This window comes from Pangasianodon hypophthalmus, chromosome 5 (genome assembly GCF_027358585.1).
Source record: "Pangasianodon hypophthalmus isolate fPanHyp1 chromosome 5, fPanHyp1.pri, whole genome shotgun sequence".
NCBI lineage: Eukaryota > Metazoa > Chordata > Actinopteri > Siluriformes > Pangasiidae > Pangasianodon > Pangasianodon hypophthalmus.
The window spans coordinates 4,592,348-4,613,243 of NC_069714.1; the positions used below are offsets into that span (position 1 = coordinate 4,592,348).

Genomic DNA, 20,896 nt, shown 5'->3' on the forward strand with positions numbered 1-20,896 from the left:
GCGCAAAACAAAGCAACTGGATAGAACAGTACACATAAAATACACACCCAGACGGATGTCATTCAACACAGATACTGTATTACCATGTAGTGCATATCCTGAGCCACATCCAGAGCTATGCGTAGCCTTCTGTATAACAGTCAAACTGCAAAGTTTTATAGTGGAGAAGAAAAACTGGACTATTAGGATGCTTATCAATTCCACAGAGGAAGGTGTAGGAGAACTTCTGGTGCCGAGTGCAGAATATATAAACTTATTTTTCTTAAGGATGTTGAATTGTGGCTGTTATGAGGCAGGTTCTCGATCCAAATCCTAATAAGTGCCTTTTTATTTATTCCACAGACTCTTGCAGCACTCTTGCAAAAGTTTTATCAATTGATCCAGGTATTTTTAAAGCGCCAAAATGGATAAACAGTTTCAGGATAGCCAATTGTGCATGCCTGTAGGATTATGGACGCCAAAGACACCAGTAAACAGAAAGGAGCCTTGACTACACTGAGCACTGCTTGAGGATTATCTTGTGTAAAGATTTTTTTAAAAAATGAATAAACAATAGCTGGCAAGTTAGTACAAAGTATCTAAACTGAACCAGCTTGTGAAATTCTATTGAACAAACTAGCCAGCTAGCATGTTGTACCCGAATCGGTTAGAAAACAGTTGCAAGAATGGCTGTTCAATGAATCGCTACATTCTTATACTCCTGTTTAATTGCCTGATTTTTTCCCCTTCATCCCGTGAAAAGAAAATTGCTAGGAAAAAGCTGGTATAATTGCCGCTTAAAGTGAATTTTAGAACTTTTGTGTATGCTACATAGTTGCTTGTTGTCATGTGACATGACGTACGTTTTCACAGTAGTCATTAAGTAGCTATCATGAAATCTGTCATAAAATAAATGCCAGAGAGCATTTAGGAAAAATTAGTATTTGCCATGCTGCCATGTCTGTCATGGTGCAGGCTGGGTTTTTATTCTTTATCACTTTCAGACAGTTTATCACCTAAAAATACCCAATGAAGCTACCCAATTACCTAAAGCCAGTCGAAGGATCAAGAACTAGGAAGAAAATGGTTCCAGAAGAAATGAAAATGGTCATACATTACGACTAAATGTCTCTTCTAGGATGTTCTTCATTAAAATTACTGCAGATCATAAAGCAGAAAAAACCTTATTCTCTGCAATCTTTTGTATTAGTAGGATTTCTTTCCCAGCAACCAGACTGAAGTAAAATATATTTAGAATGCAAACCTACTATGTTTTCCCGAGTGGCCTGATGTATGATAAAGCTCACCAAGAGGCCAGAGAGCAGCCGAATGGAATTGGATATCTCGGTCTATAAAAACACAGAGGGTCGTGAACTTCTTCACAACCACTAGAGAAACCTCGAGGAAATTCAGTTGCAGGCCAAGCACATTCTGTGTGTATTGGTTAAGAATTTTCTTATTCTCGAGCCCAAATGAGTCTCAGGCATCATTAGACTTGATGGGAGTGGAATGGGCCAGCAGGCTCCTGCTTCAAGCAAAGCAATCCAACAAAACGATGGGTCTTTCATATCGATTACCTGTACGCTGCTTAAGCCTCTGTGTAATGAGAGAATAGAGAGATAGAGGAAAGATGGAGGGGGTCGGTGGGGGGTGATTTAGAAGCCTATAGTAAATGGAAGATAATTGTTGCCTGAAGCACCAAATGAATCCAAGGGGAAGTTCAAAATGTAGGGGCTGAAAGCAGGTCAACCGTATTTAAAACTTATTTTCTTTTGTTTCATGACGTTTTCCTTTTTTTTTTCACTTGAGGGCTATATATATTTTGGCAGGGCTTGCCATGTTTGAAGCAAAACATAAAAAGACAGTTAGTATGATTGAGGTTATGGAAAATGAGATAGGTATTGCTTCACACCAGGTTTGAACAACAGCCATCCCATGTGTTGTTCTTTACAGACACAGCTCTTTGAATTCTTTTCGCCAGGCTTCACATCCACTCAAAGAGAATCCATCTTAGATATTTCGGCAAGGGATATTTACCACATTGGCACATCTGCAATAGCTATTCCTGCAGAAAAAGGAGGGAAATTACTTTAAAGCAGCCCACTATAGCGCACAAAATGAAATCTTTAGATAAGACAACTTTATCAAAAAGCACAACCAGCTCCTGGCTTTTAAATGCCACTGCTCTGACATCTACCACACTTGATCAATCAGCAGTTCAGTCCGAGTTCCTCAAATCTTTGCTCATCTCCCTGAAGCTAGTCACAATCTCAGGAGAAGTACAGTACTGGAAATCATTTAATACCGCTTCTTCCTCTCTCTCTCTCTCTCTCTCTCTCTCTGTTGCACAGTCATCAACAGTGACTGACATGAATGTCTTGATGTAGTTCGAAACCCCCTGGCAGCTTGTAAGAAGAAAGCAATGACCTGAAGGAGGGACTAGCCTAGCCTCTGAACTCAGCAATTTTCCAACGAGGTAATCCCTGTTCAAGTGACATCCATACAAGACGTGAGGCCAGTGAACGCGTCGAGTGAAATGTGTCGCTGTCAGCTGCCAGTAGCAAATATAGAACACACTCTATTTGTCTAGAAAATCTATTTCTGCTTTTGAAATATAGGCTTGTTGCCTTGGATGACTTCAGATCATTATACTTGCCTGTCTCAATTTTGGCTTTTCTTGATCCCAGTGGAGTAGCTTAGCACAGTGGGATGTAAATGCTAACTACATGATTTGAGAACTGAGCCAGTGCTAGACCATAACCACTGACAAGGAAACCCTGCCATCCTTGGCACCTAATAAGAGAAATGGACAATTAAACTTCAGTGGACCTCAAACATGGACAGCATATGGCCCAACTGGGACTTGAATTAGAGTCCCAGCAGTCCAACTGTAGCGTTTACTGTTACACAGAAACACAGAGAACAATGAAAAGAATCCTTCATCTTATGATAAAGGGCATTAAATTTGCAGTGACCTGATACACTCACTGGCCAATTTATTAGGAACACCATAGTAATACAGTTTAGAACCCCCTCTTTGCTCTCAGACTAGCCTTAATTCTTCATGGCATGGATTCCACTGGGTCTTGGAAATGATCCTTTGAGATTCTGGTCTATGTTGACATCATATTGCATTGCATCAAATAATTGCTTCCAATTTGTCGACTGAACATTTACTCTGTGAATCTCTCTATCTACCACAACCCAAAGATTCTCTGTTGGATTCAGATCTGGTCACTGGGGAGCCCACTGAAGTACATTGAACTCACTGTCACTTTCATGTTTATTATCATGTTAGAAAGTAGCCGTTATAAGATGCATAAATTGTGGCCATAAAGTGATGCACATTGTCAGTGAGGATTGATTGATATTAAGTGGCCTGATGTGTGCCAAGAAAACATTCTCCACACCACTACACCACCACCACCAGCCTGAACTGTTGATACAAGGCAGCTTGGATCCATGGATTCATACTGTTCACACAACATTTTGACCCTACCATCTGCATGTCGCAACAGAAATCAAGATTCATCAGACCAGGCTACGTTTTTTTCAATCTTCCACTGTCCAGTTTAGGTGAGCCTGTGCCCACTGTAGCCTCAGATCTCAGATTCAAGTTCCAAGGTTCCTAAGATGATTTTCTGCTACAGTTGTAAAAAGTGGTTATTTGAGTTCACATAGCCTTCCTGTCAGCTCAAACCAGTCTGGCCATTCTCCAGTAACCTCTCTCATCAACAAGGTGGCCACAGAAACATTCTCTGAAAACTCTCAAGGTTGCTGTACATGAAAATACCAGGAGGTCAGCAGTTTCTGAAATATTCAACCAGCTCATCTGGCACCAACAACCATGCCATGGTCAAATTCACTGGGATCCCATTTTTTCCCCCATTCTGATGTTTGATGTGAAGGATGGCATCTCTTCCTACATCCTCTTTAAGCTCAGATGCTCTGTTAGAAAAGATGCAGTGGCTTCATGTACCTCTGTGGGAGCCAGTGTTAGCCTTTGGCCTGCCTGGTTGGTAGCTTTTTAGTGATATTGGTGAACCAACAAGTGAGACAAATTGGAAAGTTCTAAAAAAAAAAAAAAAAAAAAAAAAAAAAGTACTATACATTAACAGAAAATTTGCTATGCAACATAAATGTCAGTGTAGTCACTCTTATCTATAGATGCAGCTGTGATTGCTGTGAGCGCATTCACACATTAAGACCTGCAACCAGAACCAAGGGTGTCATTTTTCAAAGCATGAACAGAACATGTTGTATGCAATGGATGGCGATAAATCCTGCACATTTACATTTACATTTATGGCATTTGGCAGACGCACTTATCCAGAGCGACTTACAAAAGTGCTTTGAAGTCTATCAAAAATACATTCTGATACTGGCTCAGTAGGTCACAAACTAGGAATACCATCAGTCCAAAACTCTGTTGGGGAGATAACAGACAAATGCTCAGACAATACTTTTTTTTTTTGGTTTTGTAAGTGCTAACTTAAGTACTTTATGAAGAGGTAAGTCTTTAGACATCGTTTGAAGACTGCCAGTGACTCAGCTATTCGGACATCTAGGGGAAGTTCGTTCCACCAGCTTGGTGCACATTCTAAACAACCATCCCCCACCCCATTTTGCTATATACAGTAAAGAACTTTCTGTTAAAAAGGATGATTTTATGGCTATGTGCGCTCAGTCTAGGCATGAGACAGAATTTCTTTGTCTCAAATATCCCGATACAAAATACTGGCGAGACAGATTTGCTTATCATATCATGTATCACAATATTTCCATTTAATATTCACTATGAGCTCGACTTCTGCTTACACACTAGGCATACAAGAGGTAGTTGCATACAGAGCATGAAGTTTGTGAGTGGGAACTTTATTGCCTCGAAGAATGCTTAGTTAATAGTCCAAAAAGTTAAGCTAATCAAAAGGAAGCGATATGGCCCATTCGTCAAACACAACACCAACAGCCTCGCTTCATTTGGCCTGCATGAGCCTGGAAAAAATAAAGCTGAAATGACGCATAGTATACTACTGCACAACATTTTTTTACACTATCCAGAAGTGATTCAGAAGCACATTGTGTGTTGTGCTGGCAGTGGCATAACCAGAAACTTATTTCGGAAGGATGAGCAAATACACAAAATAAAATAATAATAATAATAATAATAACTGTTTTTCTCATCTGTTCTGTTAAATTGGTAAGTGTGATGCGCTTGTGCATTTAAGATGGATGTCAGACAGAAGTAGGAGTTGTGATGACACTAATTAATCATGTAGTCTAATCATTTATGGCATAATCCACCACCAAACAATCTTTCCATATTAATAACTATGAGTTGCCATGAAATACATTTATTAATAAAAGATTCAAGTAACATGTTAATAATAAGGGAAAATGACACCTTATAAGATAAATGTATTGATATTGCAGTGGTTTGATTTGTTGTCGTTACAAAATAAATGATTAAAAATTTTTCTGTGTTTCGATATCGTCTCATGTCAGTATCTTCTTGTGAAGTTTGTCTCAGGATATGTATCGTATTGTGGCATTAGTGTATCGTCTCATGCCTAATGCAATCTATTACCCTGATTACGTTTGGAAAAATGGTGGGAAAATCCCTCATTATTGTTGTCTTTTCTTCTGCCGTTTTTGGAAATCTAATGTTTTGCAGCCTGAGTGATATGAATGTCATTATTTGGCTCAAAGTTGGCTGGGAAATGCCAGACCCGAGTGTGCACAGGGATGCTATTGCTGCAGTCCTTGTTCCCCGCCCAAGGCTGTGTGTGACAAATCTTCAAGCAAGGCAAGCTCAGCCATTGTCTACATCATTCCAGTCTTTCTATAGATGTGTTTTTTTTTTTAATATGATTTCATTTTACATTTCAATTGTGCCATCTGTTTGCACCTTGTTATGAGCTCAATAGTCTGTCAGTTATGCTGACATGATTGACACTAATTGGGATGGGAGCTCCTCATAATCAACACTTCTACCACTAGGGGTTTCTGCATACACATGGTCAAGAGTAGTTCTATACATACGCACATCCTCAAGCACTTGATTAAACGACGTGCACAAACCTGCATACAGACGTTTGAGAAATAAGAATCCAGGAGTAAAAAAGGTTGAGAGATGTGCTTTACTGTTCAATTTCTACCGTTCACTTTGTACAGAGTCACTTGTTTAAGAAACTTTTAGAACGTCGATTGAAATCCAGACTGCATCTAATGATAATTAGGAAATGAAAACAATCACAAAATGTAATTACATTCAAAATTGAGAAGCAGATGTGATACAGTGAGCTGTATTTTTTTTTTCTGTTCTTTTCATCCTACTCATAAGCCTACACTTACACTAATAAATATCAAAGCATAATGAAATCATCATATTGTGGCTATTAATTAATGACACAGATGGGCTCATTCTCCATAGAGATGAGAGAGGAGCTCAAATAAACAGAGATGAGGTGGCTGCCTGAACTTATTATGAAAAAAAAAATAAGTTCAGCAGTGAGAAGAATGTGCAGGTTTGGCATTTGCTCAGAAAATGAACAGAAAAAGAGTGTATACGTTTCATCACAGCTTTGATTGAAGAATCAGACAGCTCGGAATCAAGAGTGTAATTTCTCTTCCTATTGTTCGGGATTTTCTTTCAAATTCTTTTTTGTTAGAGCTCTTCATAAGAGTATGTTGACTAAAAGAAAAAATGAATTGCCTGCTAGAAACCATTTCTTAGCACAAAAAATCAACAATGGACAGTCTGATTTCTTTGTGGGGTGGTACGTGACACAAGATTTGAATAATGTGCTTTGTACACCACTTATTCCCGCATGTGCACGAGAAACTTATTGCCCACGTCGAATAAATGCAGGAGTTTTAAATCATGTGGTATAAGGTTTTATCTGCTGGGCTTTATGGAAAGATAACAATAAGTCAGGATATATTTTACTGTTATTGACCAGTTTCGTCCTCTCTAAAAGCTCCTCCAAAATTGTCTAATTAAGATTTGTAACAATGATTTTTTTGGTAAACAAATGAGACTTAATGGAATAATTCATGCGAGTTTTATTCTGCGATCAAGGCGCAACCCATGTTTATATAGGTGTTTAATTTTCTGCTAGTGAATCTACTTTTCTTTGCAGCATAATGAAAGAGAAAGAGAAATCCTTGTGTAGACAAACACAAACTTCTGCAGATTTCTCTTCTGGCATTGCCAAATAGCTAATTAACTCTACCTATAAACTACATGCAATATCTCACCAAGTTAAAATGGTCTCTTTTTAGACTGTAATATCTTTAAATGTCATTATACCTTTTATATAACAGAGGCATCATAATTTGAACGCAATTGCCTTGCAAAAATATGGAACAATGAAGCTCTTGGTAGACAATCTCCTCCATCATAATATGTATATTATAAGCGTGAAGGCTTAGCCTCCAGAACGAGACTTTTATATTTCATCATCGCATTCCACTTGGAAGTCTAATGTTCCTTAAAATGATTTCAGCTCAAGAAAGCGGCGGGTCTTGAAACGGAGTTTCATCATCTGCATCAAGGCGTTAGCTACACCTGCCACCAAAATCCGATCAAGCTCCTTGCTCCCAGAGATGGAAGATCAGATTTTAGCTTGTCATTCCACTGGGAATGGTAACAACTCTATGGAGGACATAAAGTCTGAAAACAATATCCGAAACAACAGGACGCGGCGGCTGACTACCTGGGAGGCAGCTTCCAAGCATCATTGATCGGATAGTGAAGTGATCGCTGTGATCAGATGGCAAAGGAAGGATGTTAATGTGTGCTGTAGAGAGAAGAAAAGGGCTGAGGAATGTCAGTCTTCTCACATGCGTGAATGCGACTCGTCTCAACCTTCTAGACGACCATCTATGACAGGTCTATTGGAGTAATAGACAAGCATGAGACTGGCAGTTAATCAGGAATAATAGTAGATACACTGCACAAGCCAATCAGCAAATATAAATATATATATATGGCCAATAACAAAATCTCTCAGACTGGCTTTGATTCTGTTGAAGAAATGCTATTTTAATGTGAATTATATATTACTATTGGATGCAGGTTGATAATACATGGTGCCAGCTATAGAAACAAATGTCAAGGCATTTTAAATAATAACTGATTTATCTTCTGCTAAACTGTCAATACATCCTTATAGATCACTAAAATAAATGTTCTGGTAAAAAAAAAAGATCTTGGGCTTACAATTTCAAAATGGTCCTGCTGTATAAACAGGAAACTTCTTTCCAAAATATGCCTGGGGTTATGATAAAGTTCTTCATGTATCTTAAGGAAGCAATAGCAAAGAAGGCTCATGTTTTAACCAGAAGTTCTGGGTCCATTGCTGCTGAAAATGCCTTACCACTTGTGCTGTATTGATTTTGCCCTGCCCGTTATTTTCAAATCATGAAAATATATAAAAATCATGATAAAGGATTTAATCATCATAATTTTGTTAGAGTTCTGGACATCACAACCCACTATTATCAAAGTTAAATTTATTGTTTTTACCCTATTTGGCTGCTCACTTGAAGTGAAAAGGTTTAATCCAAACTTTAACTCAAACACATGTAGGCCTGTAATTAATGTGTACTAGAACCTAATGATAATTTTAATAAAAATGTGTTCTATGAGTGGAAAATTAGAAAAGAAAAAGTGGAAAAGAAAATGCTCCATGGCTCTAATAAACAGGCAAATATTACTGTGATATCATTAAGCTTTCAATCATTTGCATTTTCACAGGAATTAATTATATGTTTCACAGGCATTTGCAGACTTGAAGGGATCATTTTTAAAATTCACTGAGCAGAGGAATAAATTGGATGTAAAGAATGTGGCTTTACCATTTCCTAATTGCGACGTTAAATGAAATCCAAGTCTTTGCATAGTGACGCATCTATTATACTATTCATTAGTCACTATAGGCTCCTAACCATGCAGCAAATTTGCAGGAGTCCTTCCCTGGCTTCATTTGTTTTTACTGGATTCATTTTCGGTAATCATACACGGCTATATTAAGCTGCATTACATAACAGAGCCTGATTCCATTTTCCACTCCGGCATGGGATGTATGTAATTGATTGGCTGAGTAAGCTAAAAGAAGATCTTTAAAAGGACATTGTCAGGAGGCCAATAAAACTTCACTCTTCAGCAGCCTCTGAGAGGTTAATTACTATCAATTTCGCAATCAAAAACCACGAAAATCACCAAAGTCCTGCCTCGCCACAAATTGCTGGTTGCGAGATGTCGATGAAATAATGTAATGAAAGCTCGGGAAGACTCACCGCAACCCTGTCCTCGTTCCTGTACTGCTTCCACACACTCCCGCTGTCGCTGTAGAGAAGTGTGTAGCTGCTGATCCAGTCATGGCTGCCATGGCGGCCCTGCGTGGCTACAGCCGTCACCTCCATGCGCGCCCTGAGGTCCAACTGCAGCCACGGTGACCTGTCTGTCAACAGTGGGCTCCACCCACCACCTCCTGACAGGACAAATTTGAGAGAAATATGATTTATAAATATTAAGTAGTGACTATGTGTTTGGCAGGTGCATTCGATAACCACATACACTATATGGCTGAAAGTTTGTGGACACCTCACCATCGCACCTGTACGTGCTTGTTGAACATCTCATTCCAGATTTAGTCTCTCTTTACTGTTATAATAAGCTCCATTCTTCTGGGAAGGCTTTCCACTAGATGTTGGAGCGTGGCTGTGGGGATTTGTGATCATTCAGCTACAAGAGCATTAGTGAGATCAGGCACTGATGTTGGTGAGGAGGTCTGGGGTTCAGTCAGTGTTCCAGTTCATCCCAAAGGTGTTCAGTGGGGTTGAGGTCAGAGCTCTGTGCAGGACACTCGAGTTCTTCCACTCCAACCTCATGGAGCTCGCTTTGTGCACAGGGGCATTGTCGTGGTAGGGTTTGGGTTTGGGTCTCTTAGTTCCAATGAAGGTAAACTGTAATTCTACAGCATACAAAGACATTCTAGACAATTGTTTGGAGAAGGAATACATATTGGTATGATGGTCAGGTGTTCACAAACATTTGGCCATATAGTGTACCAAACAATGAAAACTGGAAGAAAAAGAAATGTTAAGTTGTATGAGAAGAAAAAGACTTGCGTCTACCTTAAACTGTAGAATTAAGGTGAAAATCTAAGAAGGAAATCTATTGGAGCGATTCCAGTAGGACCACGACACTGACGGACCTTTAACCAAATCTGCTAATGCTTTGTTCAAACATGAAGGCAGCTAACTTGATTCCTTGCCGCCTCTACTGTCTCATGAGTCAATGTCTTAGAAGGCAATTCTCCAATATCTACAAATGAATAAATGGTTTGAGGTGGACTTTTAAGGCAGCAATACATCACAACTTTTCTAGGATATCTAAACAGACCATTAATAGGGGATAACAGTGAAGACTTTGTCACTGTTTCTTGCAGGAAAGTTAGTTCTTGAGTCAAAACAATTACAAAAAACTTCTATTTATACACAAACTGTGCTTTCCTTCCCACTGTGCCATGCTTTTCCACCATCATTGTTTTCTGCCTTCAAAAATTCTGTCATGCATTTCCTGCCTTCGAATACGTCCTGTGTAGGCAGTATTTTTTATATATATATATATATATATATATATATATATATATATATATATATAATACAGTGTGGATGGGAACTGTTCAGTTTTAGCAAGAATGTGAGCAAGAATGGCAATAAAGTAGGACCTGCAGTAAGCAGAATGTTGTAGGGGGACTCTTGGAAAAGACTCTGAGGGACTGCTGATTGGCCAGACCTCCGCAGTTCATCCTAGAATAGCACTACGTCATCAAGGGACAGTTGGGACAGACATTTCTGTTTGAGGAGCTTACTCATAATAAATGAGGGACAGATGGTTAAAAAAAAAACACAGTGTGGTCACCATGAACAGACAGTAGATTCCACCCCCACTTCCTGTTTCTTTCTTATATGGATATCCTCCATGGATATCACTGGATAAATAAATAAACTGCACCGCTTCGATGCTTTAATTAGGTTAAATGCTTAAAAAGTGTGACAAAATAGTATAAACTGCATTCTGTTCATAGTGCTACGTTAGTACGTCTTCTAAAACGATGCCCTCATGCCCTCTCGAGTGTGAAGGAACACACCAGAATGGTTCATTACTTAGCTGCTGCAGGCTGAGAGTCAATACTATAGGAGGAGATGAGAGATGAATATCACGCCGGAGATCTCCGGCACGCAGGGAGTAACATTTACACAGCCTCCTCGCCTCCCTCGGGGAGGGAAAGTGTTCTGTTTGCAAGGCGCTGGCGCTCACACACACAGCGGAGGCTGGTGAAGGCTGAAAATAGCTCGGACACTGCAGCCAGAGTAATTACTCAGTTGAGGACCGGGGGAAAGCGGAAGGTGTTTTCAGTTTTTTTTTTTTTTCTAAATGTCTTATCTGCTATGAGCGAAGGTCTTGTTTTTAATCAATTTTTTTTCTTGGGTAGAAAAAGGGCCATTAAAAAAAGAGTCCAATAAAAAAAAAAAAAAAACTTCTTTTGGTTTGCACACTTCATATATTATTTTTTTCTTCACTCATTTTATTATTATAGTCATACAGGCAAGATTGTTATAAGAGAAACAGATGGATTGGCAGCCATGTAAATTTTTTAATGTTCTTGTAACACTGAGACTTTGCAAAGGTCCTGTTATACATCTGTGCAGTATTCATTAAACTTGTGCACTGAAATTGGTGAAGATTTGAGGACTGGGAATGGCATACGGTCTGTTTTACATAGGAATAATAAAACAGCTGTATGAAATTAGCATTGATTTCAGTGCAAGTGATAAATCAGCTTCAGTAGTGTGGAAACAGGGGCATATCCACCTGTCCTTCATTTACACATCATATATTACATACAGCACACATGAAACAGACCATAATTTAACCATCGTGTGCGCATCATTTACATCAAACACAATGTAATTTCACCATCATATGCACAGCATTTACATTAAATGGCTATAATATGTAGGGAGGTAGAGATGTAGAGCCAGTAAAACAGAGCTAGTACCAGATTTTATACTGTCTAAAACTATAAAATAAAGATAAAAAAATGTCATAACACTTTGAGGGATACTGACAAGATCATATTTTCAAAGTTTTTAGCTTTTCATTTTTAGAAATAAAATTTACAATATTCTAACAAAAAACTAATTGAGATGTGAATTGCTGGGTATTATAGAAATAATTGCAGAAATCATTAATCTGTCATTGCATCAAAATGAGGAATGTATGGAATTTGATGAAGTTGAGATGTTCATGCAATTAGGCAGTCGTGGTTAGAGAGGTGGTTAGAGAGATGGTTAGAGGGATGGTTAGAGGGATTAGATCTCTAACCTAATGGTTAGCGAGATGAACTTGCAACCTGAAGGTTGTGGGTTTGAGTCTCAGGTCCGGCAGGGATTGTAGGTGGGGGGAGTGAATGACCAGCGCTCTCTTCCACCCTCAATACCACGACTGAGGTGAGACCCTTGAGCAAGGCACCGAACCCCCAACTGCTCCCCGGGCACCGCAGCAAAAAAGGCTGCCCACTGCTCTGTGTGTGTGTTCACTACTGTGTGTGTGCACTTGGATGGGTTAAATGCAGAGCACAAATTCCGAGTATGGGTCACCATACATGGCCACACGTCACTTCCCTTATGTTGGTTTCAACAATCCAAAGAAATTCATGAACCCTTGGCGGTGAGATAGAGATGTCTGAAGTGAACATTTTCATTTTCATTAATAAACTAAATTATAGCATTAGGCCCTAAAATATCTTCATAGGAAGCCATGCAGTTGGCTACAATCACTGAAGATATACAAAAAATGAAGTATATTAAAACTATTAGATGTACAGCATCTGGCAGACGCCCTTATCCAGAGTGACTCACATTTATTTCATTTTATACAACTGAGCAGTTGAGAGTTAAGGGCCTTACTCAAGGGCCAAGCAGTGGCAGCTTGGTGGTGCAGGGATTCAAACTCACAATCTTCTGATTAGTAGGCCTATGTTTTAACCCCGAGCTACCACTGCCCTTAGGTTAGAGTATAGATCTGTATTACAGTGGCATGTTGGTCTCACAGCTCCAGGGTTCCAGGTTTGATCCTGAGTTTGGGTTACTGTCTGTGTGGAGTTTAGTATGTTCTCCACATGTCTATATGAGCTTCCTCCAGGTTCTCCAGTTTCCTCCCACCTCTCAGCAACATCCCAGTTATTGAACTGGCCATGCTAAATTGCCCCTAGGTATGACTGAGTGAGAAAGTGTGTGTGTGTGTGTGTGCACGGTGCCCTGTGACGGACTGGCATCCCATCCAGGGTGTATTCCCGCCTTACACCCAGTGTTCCTGCAATAGGCTTCGGATAAAGCAGTTACTGAGATAGATGAGTATATCTGTAATATTATCATAGCTGTAAAAATGATCACTATAACATGCACTGGTTAGAGGAAGGATGCAAATGTGTATGCTCGACATGTTTATTACGGGTTTTCCTTTTTTTTAAAGAATGGGGGGGGGGGGGGGGGGGGGGGGGTCAAATAGCTGGAAAGTCTACATGAGGAGAAAAAAGAAATTGATGTAAGTATAGTGTGAAATATAATACAAAAGGTGACAGAGAGGTGCAGAATGTGATGGGAAGAACGGGACAGAAACACCATGGTTGTGACAGTCATGTTTCATTGAAATTGGTGAATTTCACAACTTTGATGAATAAGGGCCGCTGCTACAACATATGAGGAAGGAATCCTGGGTGTCCTGTGTTGTGGTGACAGTGGACAGCTGTGATTGTAAATGTTGCAGCTGTAAATGAAGCATCTTGTTGCTAGTGTCTCTGTTTTCGAGGCTGCACAACAGAAAACCATTATCATGACTCCCACATACTATTACGTTCATAAAAGTATTTCCGTATTAGCAGTAGAAATCGCTACCACGTTTCCTAACGGTTAATCAAAGTGTGTATTTATTCAGATAATGTACACTTCCTGTCTGTCTCTGGAGAAAGCGTGTGAAGTCTTGTATTCTTTTACAGCCTTAGCCAGCAAGCCAGTGCTCCACATGATGAATCATGTTTGCCAAGCCAAACAGTTGTCCTGATTATTTAAGCTGAATGTCAAGAGTAGAGCAACGTGAACGGGCTGTTTATTCTTTCTGTTGTTGTGTCACTACTGACAAGTGGCACCAAGAACCTCCTGTACTCGGGCATGCTGGAGACATTTTATTAATACTGCTGCTATTACTTTTCTTCTTTGCAATCAAACTACTAAGTATTAAATGACTCAAGTAAAAAATATCAACGTGCATATATTGATACAATATTTGAGACATTGCAATATTTTCCATTCTACTGGATGTCAAAAAAAAACATGGCTTGTTTTGTGAGCTTTTATTTTACCTAATTAAATCTAAGTGAATTTATAAGTGAGCCATGTATCATGTCCTTCAAGCTGCAATTATTACAGTAATTAAAATAAGAAGGACTTTCAAGCAGTGTACTGAAGTATTTTATTACTAGAAAGAAGACAATCCATAGTGTATGAATTTGCCTGTTTAGTAGCGATAGTACCGATCCAAAACCCAGGATATGTATCGAGCTGAGATAAATGGTGGATCGGATATCGGAGGAAAAAAAAAAGAATGAATTCGATCTGATCCTGTAATAAATGGGAAAGACTGGATTTGGAATTTTTTCAATATATTTATACCTTTATAACTTATAATATTTATTTACTTCAAAATAAGTCATTTATTTCAATAAAAAAGCTTCAGTCTTGTATATGTCATGGTTTTAGCTATGTATTTTTTCCTGTAATTTTTTTTTAAGTGTTTCAGCATTAAAAATAATAAATAAATAGTTTTAAAGCTTAGTAGTTTTTAAACAAAAAAAACATATCAGATGGGTTTCGATATCAGCTGATACTCAAATTTCAGTATCAGTATTGGAAAAGAAAATGTGATTGATTTTGCCATCTCCAGTATTTAGTCATTTTACAGCCTTTAATTAAAGTCAGTAGTCAGTGTGATATTTGGGACCCTTTAATATTTTCTACTGCTCCTGGTCTTGAGTATTCCATCAATGGTTTATGTTTTTTTTTTTTTCTTTCATATGCACTTTGGAAATGAAAGACCCTTAAATGACATTTGCACACTGAAAAAAAAAAAAACCTCACTGAACTTATTTAATTCAAATGTGTACATCCACAGGATTGAACTAAGTTACATTAACACAATTTGTTTTTGTGACCATGACTCGATCACGTATTTTCAACGCCATGAATAAAATTGAACTCTCTCAAACACTCGCAATCAAACTGAGGATCAAACCCAGGTCTCTGCCGTTCTGCAACAGCCACATTAGCACTGCGCTTCTCTACTACTTGCTTTAATTGTGATGATTTAATACTATAGTTATAGCTCCTGTCAGGGCCAATGTCCTCGTGAGATTTCATAATATAATTGCTTTACATTAATACTATGTGAATTGATCATGCTCATGCTATATAATTCAATGCAGTCATTAGCAACTTGTTTAAGTTTAGTGTAAGCAATGAAATCACATTTTGATAAGAAACTTCATTTTTTTTATTTAAACTATATGTAATATGTTTTCCTTAAATCTGACTGACCGCACAGTCCATTTTTTTTCAGTGTATAGGGTCGTGACTGATTGAGATTAAGTAACAAGTAACAATAACACGATGTGGACAGAAGCAGTGAATTGAACACACTAACCATCTCTTCTGTTCAGCTTGGCGAAGTTAGCGGCCCGACTTTCTGAAAAATGTGAAGAACTCTGGAAAGAGGCCGCAGGCAGTCCAGATGCTAGTGATCCATCGCAGCTATCTGTGAATGAGAAGGAAGAAGTGTTAGAACAACTGGCCAGGCAGAAATCAAAAGCAGTCTATTATCAAGTGAACATGAAAACTGTTTGAGGGCACAAGATGAAAAAAAAAAAGATAGACTGTTTTACTCACATAAATCTATTCCGTTTGATTTCTTAACTTTTTTTTTCTTTTTTTTTTTTCAAAGATACGCATCAACTGGGTGCGAGATTTTAACTCGGCAAAACAGTTTGTCTGAAACAGTATGCTAATGCATTTGTTTCAGGGTGAAAAGCAAGGCTTAAGACTCATACGAAAAGCAAGGATTTGAAAACAGACAAAATAACACCAGAAACCTCCAGATGACCAACAATGAGCTGTATGAAGTCAACAGTTCACGTCTGGAGGAAAAGAAACTTCTCTTTCATCTCTCTCATTGCTGGTGGCTTGAGGAGAAAATAGACAAAGGCCATGAAAGGTAGAACAAGAACAAACAGCGAAAGCTGAGTCTGCAGCATCGGTTCCAGCGCGAGAGAACACTGTGTCTATCTGACATGCTTGTGTTGTTCGGGATCAGGATCAATCTCTTTCAGCTTACTTATCACTCCTCGCTTTGGATTTCTCTCACACTCTCACTCTCTACTCAGATGCCTTTCTCTTTAACCTGATTCTCTTCAAGCTTCAGTCTTTACGCTAGTCCTGAGTTCTCATTCTCTGGTTCACATCATTGGATTAATTATTGTTTCCATATCAGGAGCTCAACAGAAAACCCGGTATATCATTATATAACATATCTCTCAATCCAGGGCCAACGATATTCCTGTTTCTTCAGCCTTTGTTGTGAAACTGAAGCAGATTCTTAATCGAGAAGCATTGATATTCAGGGAGGTCTTGCATCAAAGTGCATTGCTCAGTTCGCCCACACTGACTGTTTTCATATTCTCTCTCGGTTCATACCTGCCTCTCTGCATGTTTGCTAGTACCTTCATATTACGCTCTGACTGTTCAACTTTTGGACTGAGCATACTTAGATACTGATATTTCAACAGAGCTACAATCAAATCAAGGCTTAGAGTAATCAGTCTGCTGCTCAAGAGAATGAGAAAAACTATCTATTGTATAAGATTACACAAATCAATTCAAATTTTCCACTCAAAGGCCTGGAGGAACTTCTTCCTTTTTCTACTGATATGACAAAATAATTATTGCAAAAAGCTCCTTTTTTCAAAACATATGTGACTACAGTATTGAGACCCCTAAATAATATTTTCAAATAAACACACACACATTATATATATATATTAATATACATTGTATTAAGTACAATGAATAACGTTTCAAACATATTTAACTAAAATTTGCATTTACTATACAGTCAGTATAGAAGAAAACCCAACAGAGTGTGCTGTTAAAGAAAAAATAATCCACATCAGGGTGGTGTGATATGGCCCGAGGCAAATATAAATCACTTGTATTACAGCCTGAACTACTGTCAGGGCTGCTGTTACAGGAAATGTATCAACACCTTCTGACCAATCAGATTTGAGAATTCTACAGCGCTGTGTGCTATAATTTAATTTACAAAATGGCTGCTATAGAAAATGTCTCAAGTATCAGAATAAACAGCGAGCTTCCTTCCAGCTCCACACTTTCCTCAACATCTTATTTGAGGTATTGATTTATTTGACACAACAACTGAGATATGACAGAGTAGTGCCAATTAACATTTAGCAAATCATCCAGACAGATCCAGGGATTTATGGAGTACTTGTTTACCAGCTCAATATCTTGATTCGGAAAAAGACAGGCGATATTATGAATGTAGGTGATTAATGAGCAAAGTCTGCAAAGTGAAGATGTGAGATTTGTTGTACATTGTCTTTATGACATTACATCACTTTTCCATTACTATTATATTTCTTTGATTGACATGGCATTTGGCAACACTGGAATAAGACAATAAGAACTGGATAAGTCTTCAATCCTCTTAAAGACTTTTTCAGCTCCTGTTAAATAATCTGGATTCATTAGGACTGTTTAAAGCATGACTATTGTATACCACAAGTGCACATAGAAACTTCAGGCTCAAAAAAGAAGATACACTGATCTCTTTGTGCGTTCTGAAGCCGTGTTTTAAAGATTCCTGTAAAGAAACATTTTAAGAAGTTCAAAGGCAGCAATACGACATGACATTTGCGAGTCCCAAAGGGTTTGTTTGAGTAGACAGAATACAGAAATTACAGTGGAGCATAAAGGGTGATTATTCTGTAACCACACCAGTTATTTATTGCCAGAAAAAAAAAAAAAAACTGTTAACAAAATAATTTGTGAACACTGGTTCCATTGCCGGTATTTTCAAACGTTATTTTTTCCCCATACTGGCTGCTCCAGGGTTGTAGCATTGTCAGAACATACGATTCAGATATGGCTGGATGCCTTCCTTCCTTCTTTACTCTGAATACAGTGTGAGTAGGTGGCATTTGTTGCGTTTCAGACACACTGATTATGCACTACTCCAGTAATCATTTATGTCACTGGCACTGTTCATTATTCATACTGATCCCTAAATAATTGTCTCACCACATCTCATTATCCCATGTGTCAATATTACCTTTGTTTATCTGTGGCTTCGAGTTCCAATTGTGTTTCTTTTATATACTGATTTTGATCTCTACCTGCCTTTAATAGAGAAGATTGGATAAGCATCTGATTATAGCATCTGTCTGAGATCTGACCTCGGCTTATTTCTTACTGTATGCCCTAAATATATGTACAGCTAGACACTGAGACACAAAACGTTTCCAGATTAATAGAATGTTTCAGACAAACATCTCTCATCAGCTCTTCAAGCAAAGTGCTTCTGAAGATCTTCTACAGATTAGATATACAATATACGGCCAAAAGTTTGTGCACATCTGACCATCACACCCAAATTCCCTAAACTGTTGGTAGCACAAAATGCTCTTGTGGCTGAATGATCACAAATCCCCACAGCCACGCTCCAAAATCTAGTGGAAAGCCTTCCCAGAAGAGTGGCGCTTATTATAACAGTAAAGGAGGGACTACATCTGACACGAGATATTCAAAAAGCAGATATGAGTGTGATGGTCAGGTGTCCAGTAAAATAGTAAACTAATTAGTTCAAATTTGAGTTAGTTTCAGCCTCGTGGGCCAACATCTAATATCTATTGTACACATTTCAGGCCACAAGCTTCAGAATCTTGAAGCTTGCAACCTGATTGGCTCTCTGCACTGGATTTCACATTTTCAAACTTTTAAAACATTTTGCTTTTTGAAGCATGATATACTAACTGGACTGAAAAAAGGTTAGTAAAGACTTTTTTTGATGAAAAACATAAAGAATGCTTGAAGTCTGGTATGCAAGACTAGACCTCAGTGACAGGATTGTGCGTTGTGGCCTGATATAAAGCAAAAATACAATAACCACCCTGAAATGGATAAAAAAAAAATGTCTGCATAGAGAAAGCTTCACCATATCAATCATTATACTGTCTTCTTTGTTCAAAAACAACACGTTATTAAATTTATTTTTTATTATTAGGCTTAGATTATCTGGAGCTCCCGTGCATGAGCTGTTACTATAGCAATGATGACAATGATATTAAAGCGAGTGCATTAACCAGTGATTTGCCTTGCACTGATCCAAAATCTCTCATAGGTGATCAGTTGGCTTGAGGTCTGGTGACTGTGGAGGCCACAGCATACGATTTACATTATTTTCATACTCATCAAACCATTCAGTGAGGCCTTGTGACCTGCGGATGTGGGCGGAGTCATCCAGGATAAAGGTGATCAGTCAGAGGAATTTTGTGTTTGCAGTGATTCAACCCTCTAAGGGGACAGATGAACCCAAAGGAGTTACTCAAAGCAGATACTGCTTAAAATGTACCTGCAGGTCTTACTTGCAAGCTGAGTAACTGAGGATTGATGACATCAGCAGCTACTTCCTGAACTGAATACCAAGCTAAGCAGTAGGAATTGCCTTTATTGTCAAATCCTCTCTCTCTCTCTCTCTCTCTCTCTCACTCACTCACTGGATCAGTGAATAAGAGGATAGAATCCCATAAAAGGTTTTCCTGTGTATAGGAATTTAAGACCAAACCAGTAAACCCATCCCATATCCAGCATAACTGTTTTTCTAAAAACCTTAGGTTTATGGGATAGTTAGTACTTGAGGAAACTTCACACCAATTGCTGCTCAAATTCACATCTGTGAATTCGAAGAGTGCTTCTCTCTCATTTGTGCTGCCAATAAAACAATAAAGCTTCTAATATCTTAAAGGAAAAAGAAAGACATTGAAATATTGCTCCCAATTTTTTACTTATTTATGCATGAATTAAAACTTAATGTAGAACAGTTTGATTAGTGTTAACCTTAAGACATCAGAAATTGTGTGAAGGAAAAAAAAAACATTCTTCTCCACAGAAAACCTGAGAGACACGCTATACAGAATCGGGTTTATGGGTCACTAGAGGCTATCCAAAAGAGTGCAGAAGGATACTGCTGTAGAAATGATGGGAAATGGGCCTGCGTATTTCAGGCAGGGAAGTAATTAGGGTTAAAAAGCAGTTAGTGTCATCGCTGTTGTCAGAATCGTCCTGTTTGCGTCCTGTTTTCCTCACTCGCGTCTCGCTTCCACCCTCAGCACTAACACTGATCACGGCTCACACCTGTTCCTTCTTAAATGTCTCATTCCCGTGTGTGTTTTGATATCTTGGTAGGGAACATATCTCCCCACAAGGATTAAAAAAACAGATAGTTTTGACATTGTAGGGGTAGTTGGATGGTTCCAATGAGAAAAACTGTAGCTCCTATTTTAAAACCAAAGTGCCAAAGCTTCGATCAAGGTTAGGTCTAGGTATAACATAGCACTAATTATCTGCATTAATAGTAATGTCAATGGAAAGTCCTCACAAGGATAGTAAGACAAGCATGCACACATACATATGTGTGTATGTGACAACTCATGACTATAGATTTTGGTGGGGCAGGACGACATTAAAAATGACATTGCCTCAAACAAAATGAAGTCAA

General features: G+C 38.5%; 1 protein-coding gene across 2 annotated transcripts in view; it reads right to left on the reverse strand.

Moving 5' to 3' along the window:
• Positions 1-20,896, reverse strand: part of cntnap5a (contactin associated protein family member 5a) — a 115,280-nt gene that overhangs the window by 62,656 nt on the left and 31,728 nt on the right. For both annotated transcript variants that reach the window (XM_026936716.3, XM_026936707.3), the window contains exons 2-3: positions 15,752-15,862; positions 9,283-9,476 (exon numbers count right to left, since the gene is read on the reverse strand). In XM_026936716.3, coding sequence (XP_026792517.1) covers positions 9,283-9,476; positions 15,752-15,862 — 305 coding nt within the window. The remainder of the gene's footprint in view (positions 1-9,282; positions 9,477-15,751; positions 15,863-20,896) is intronic.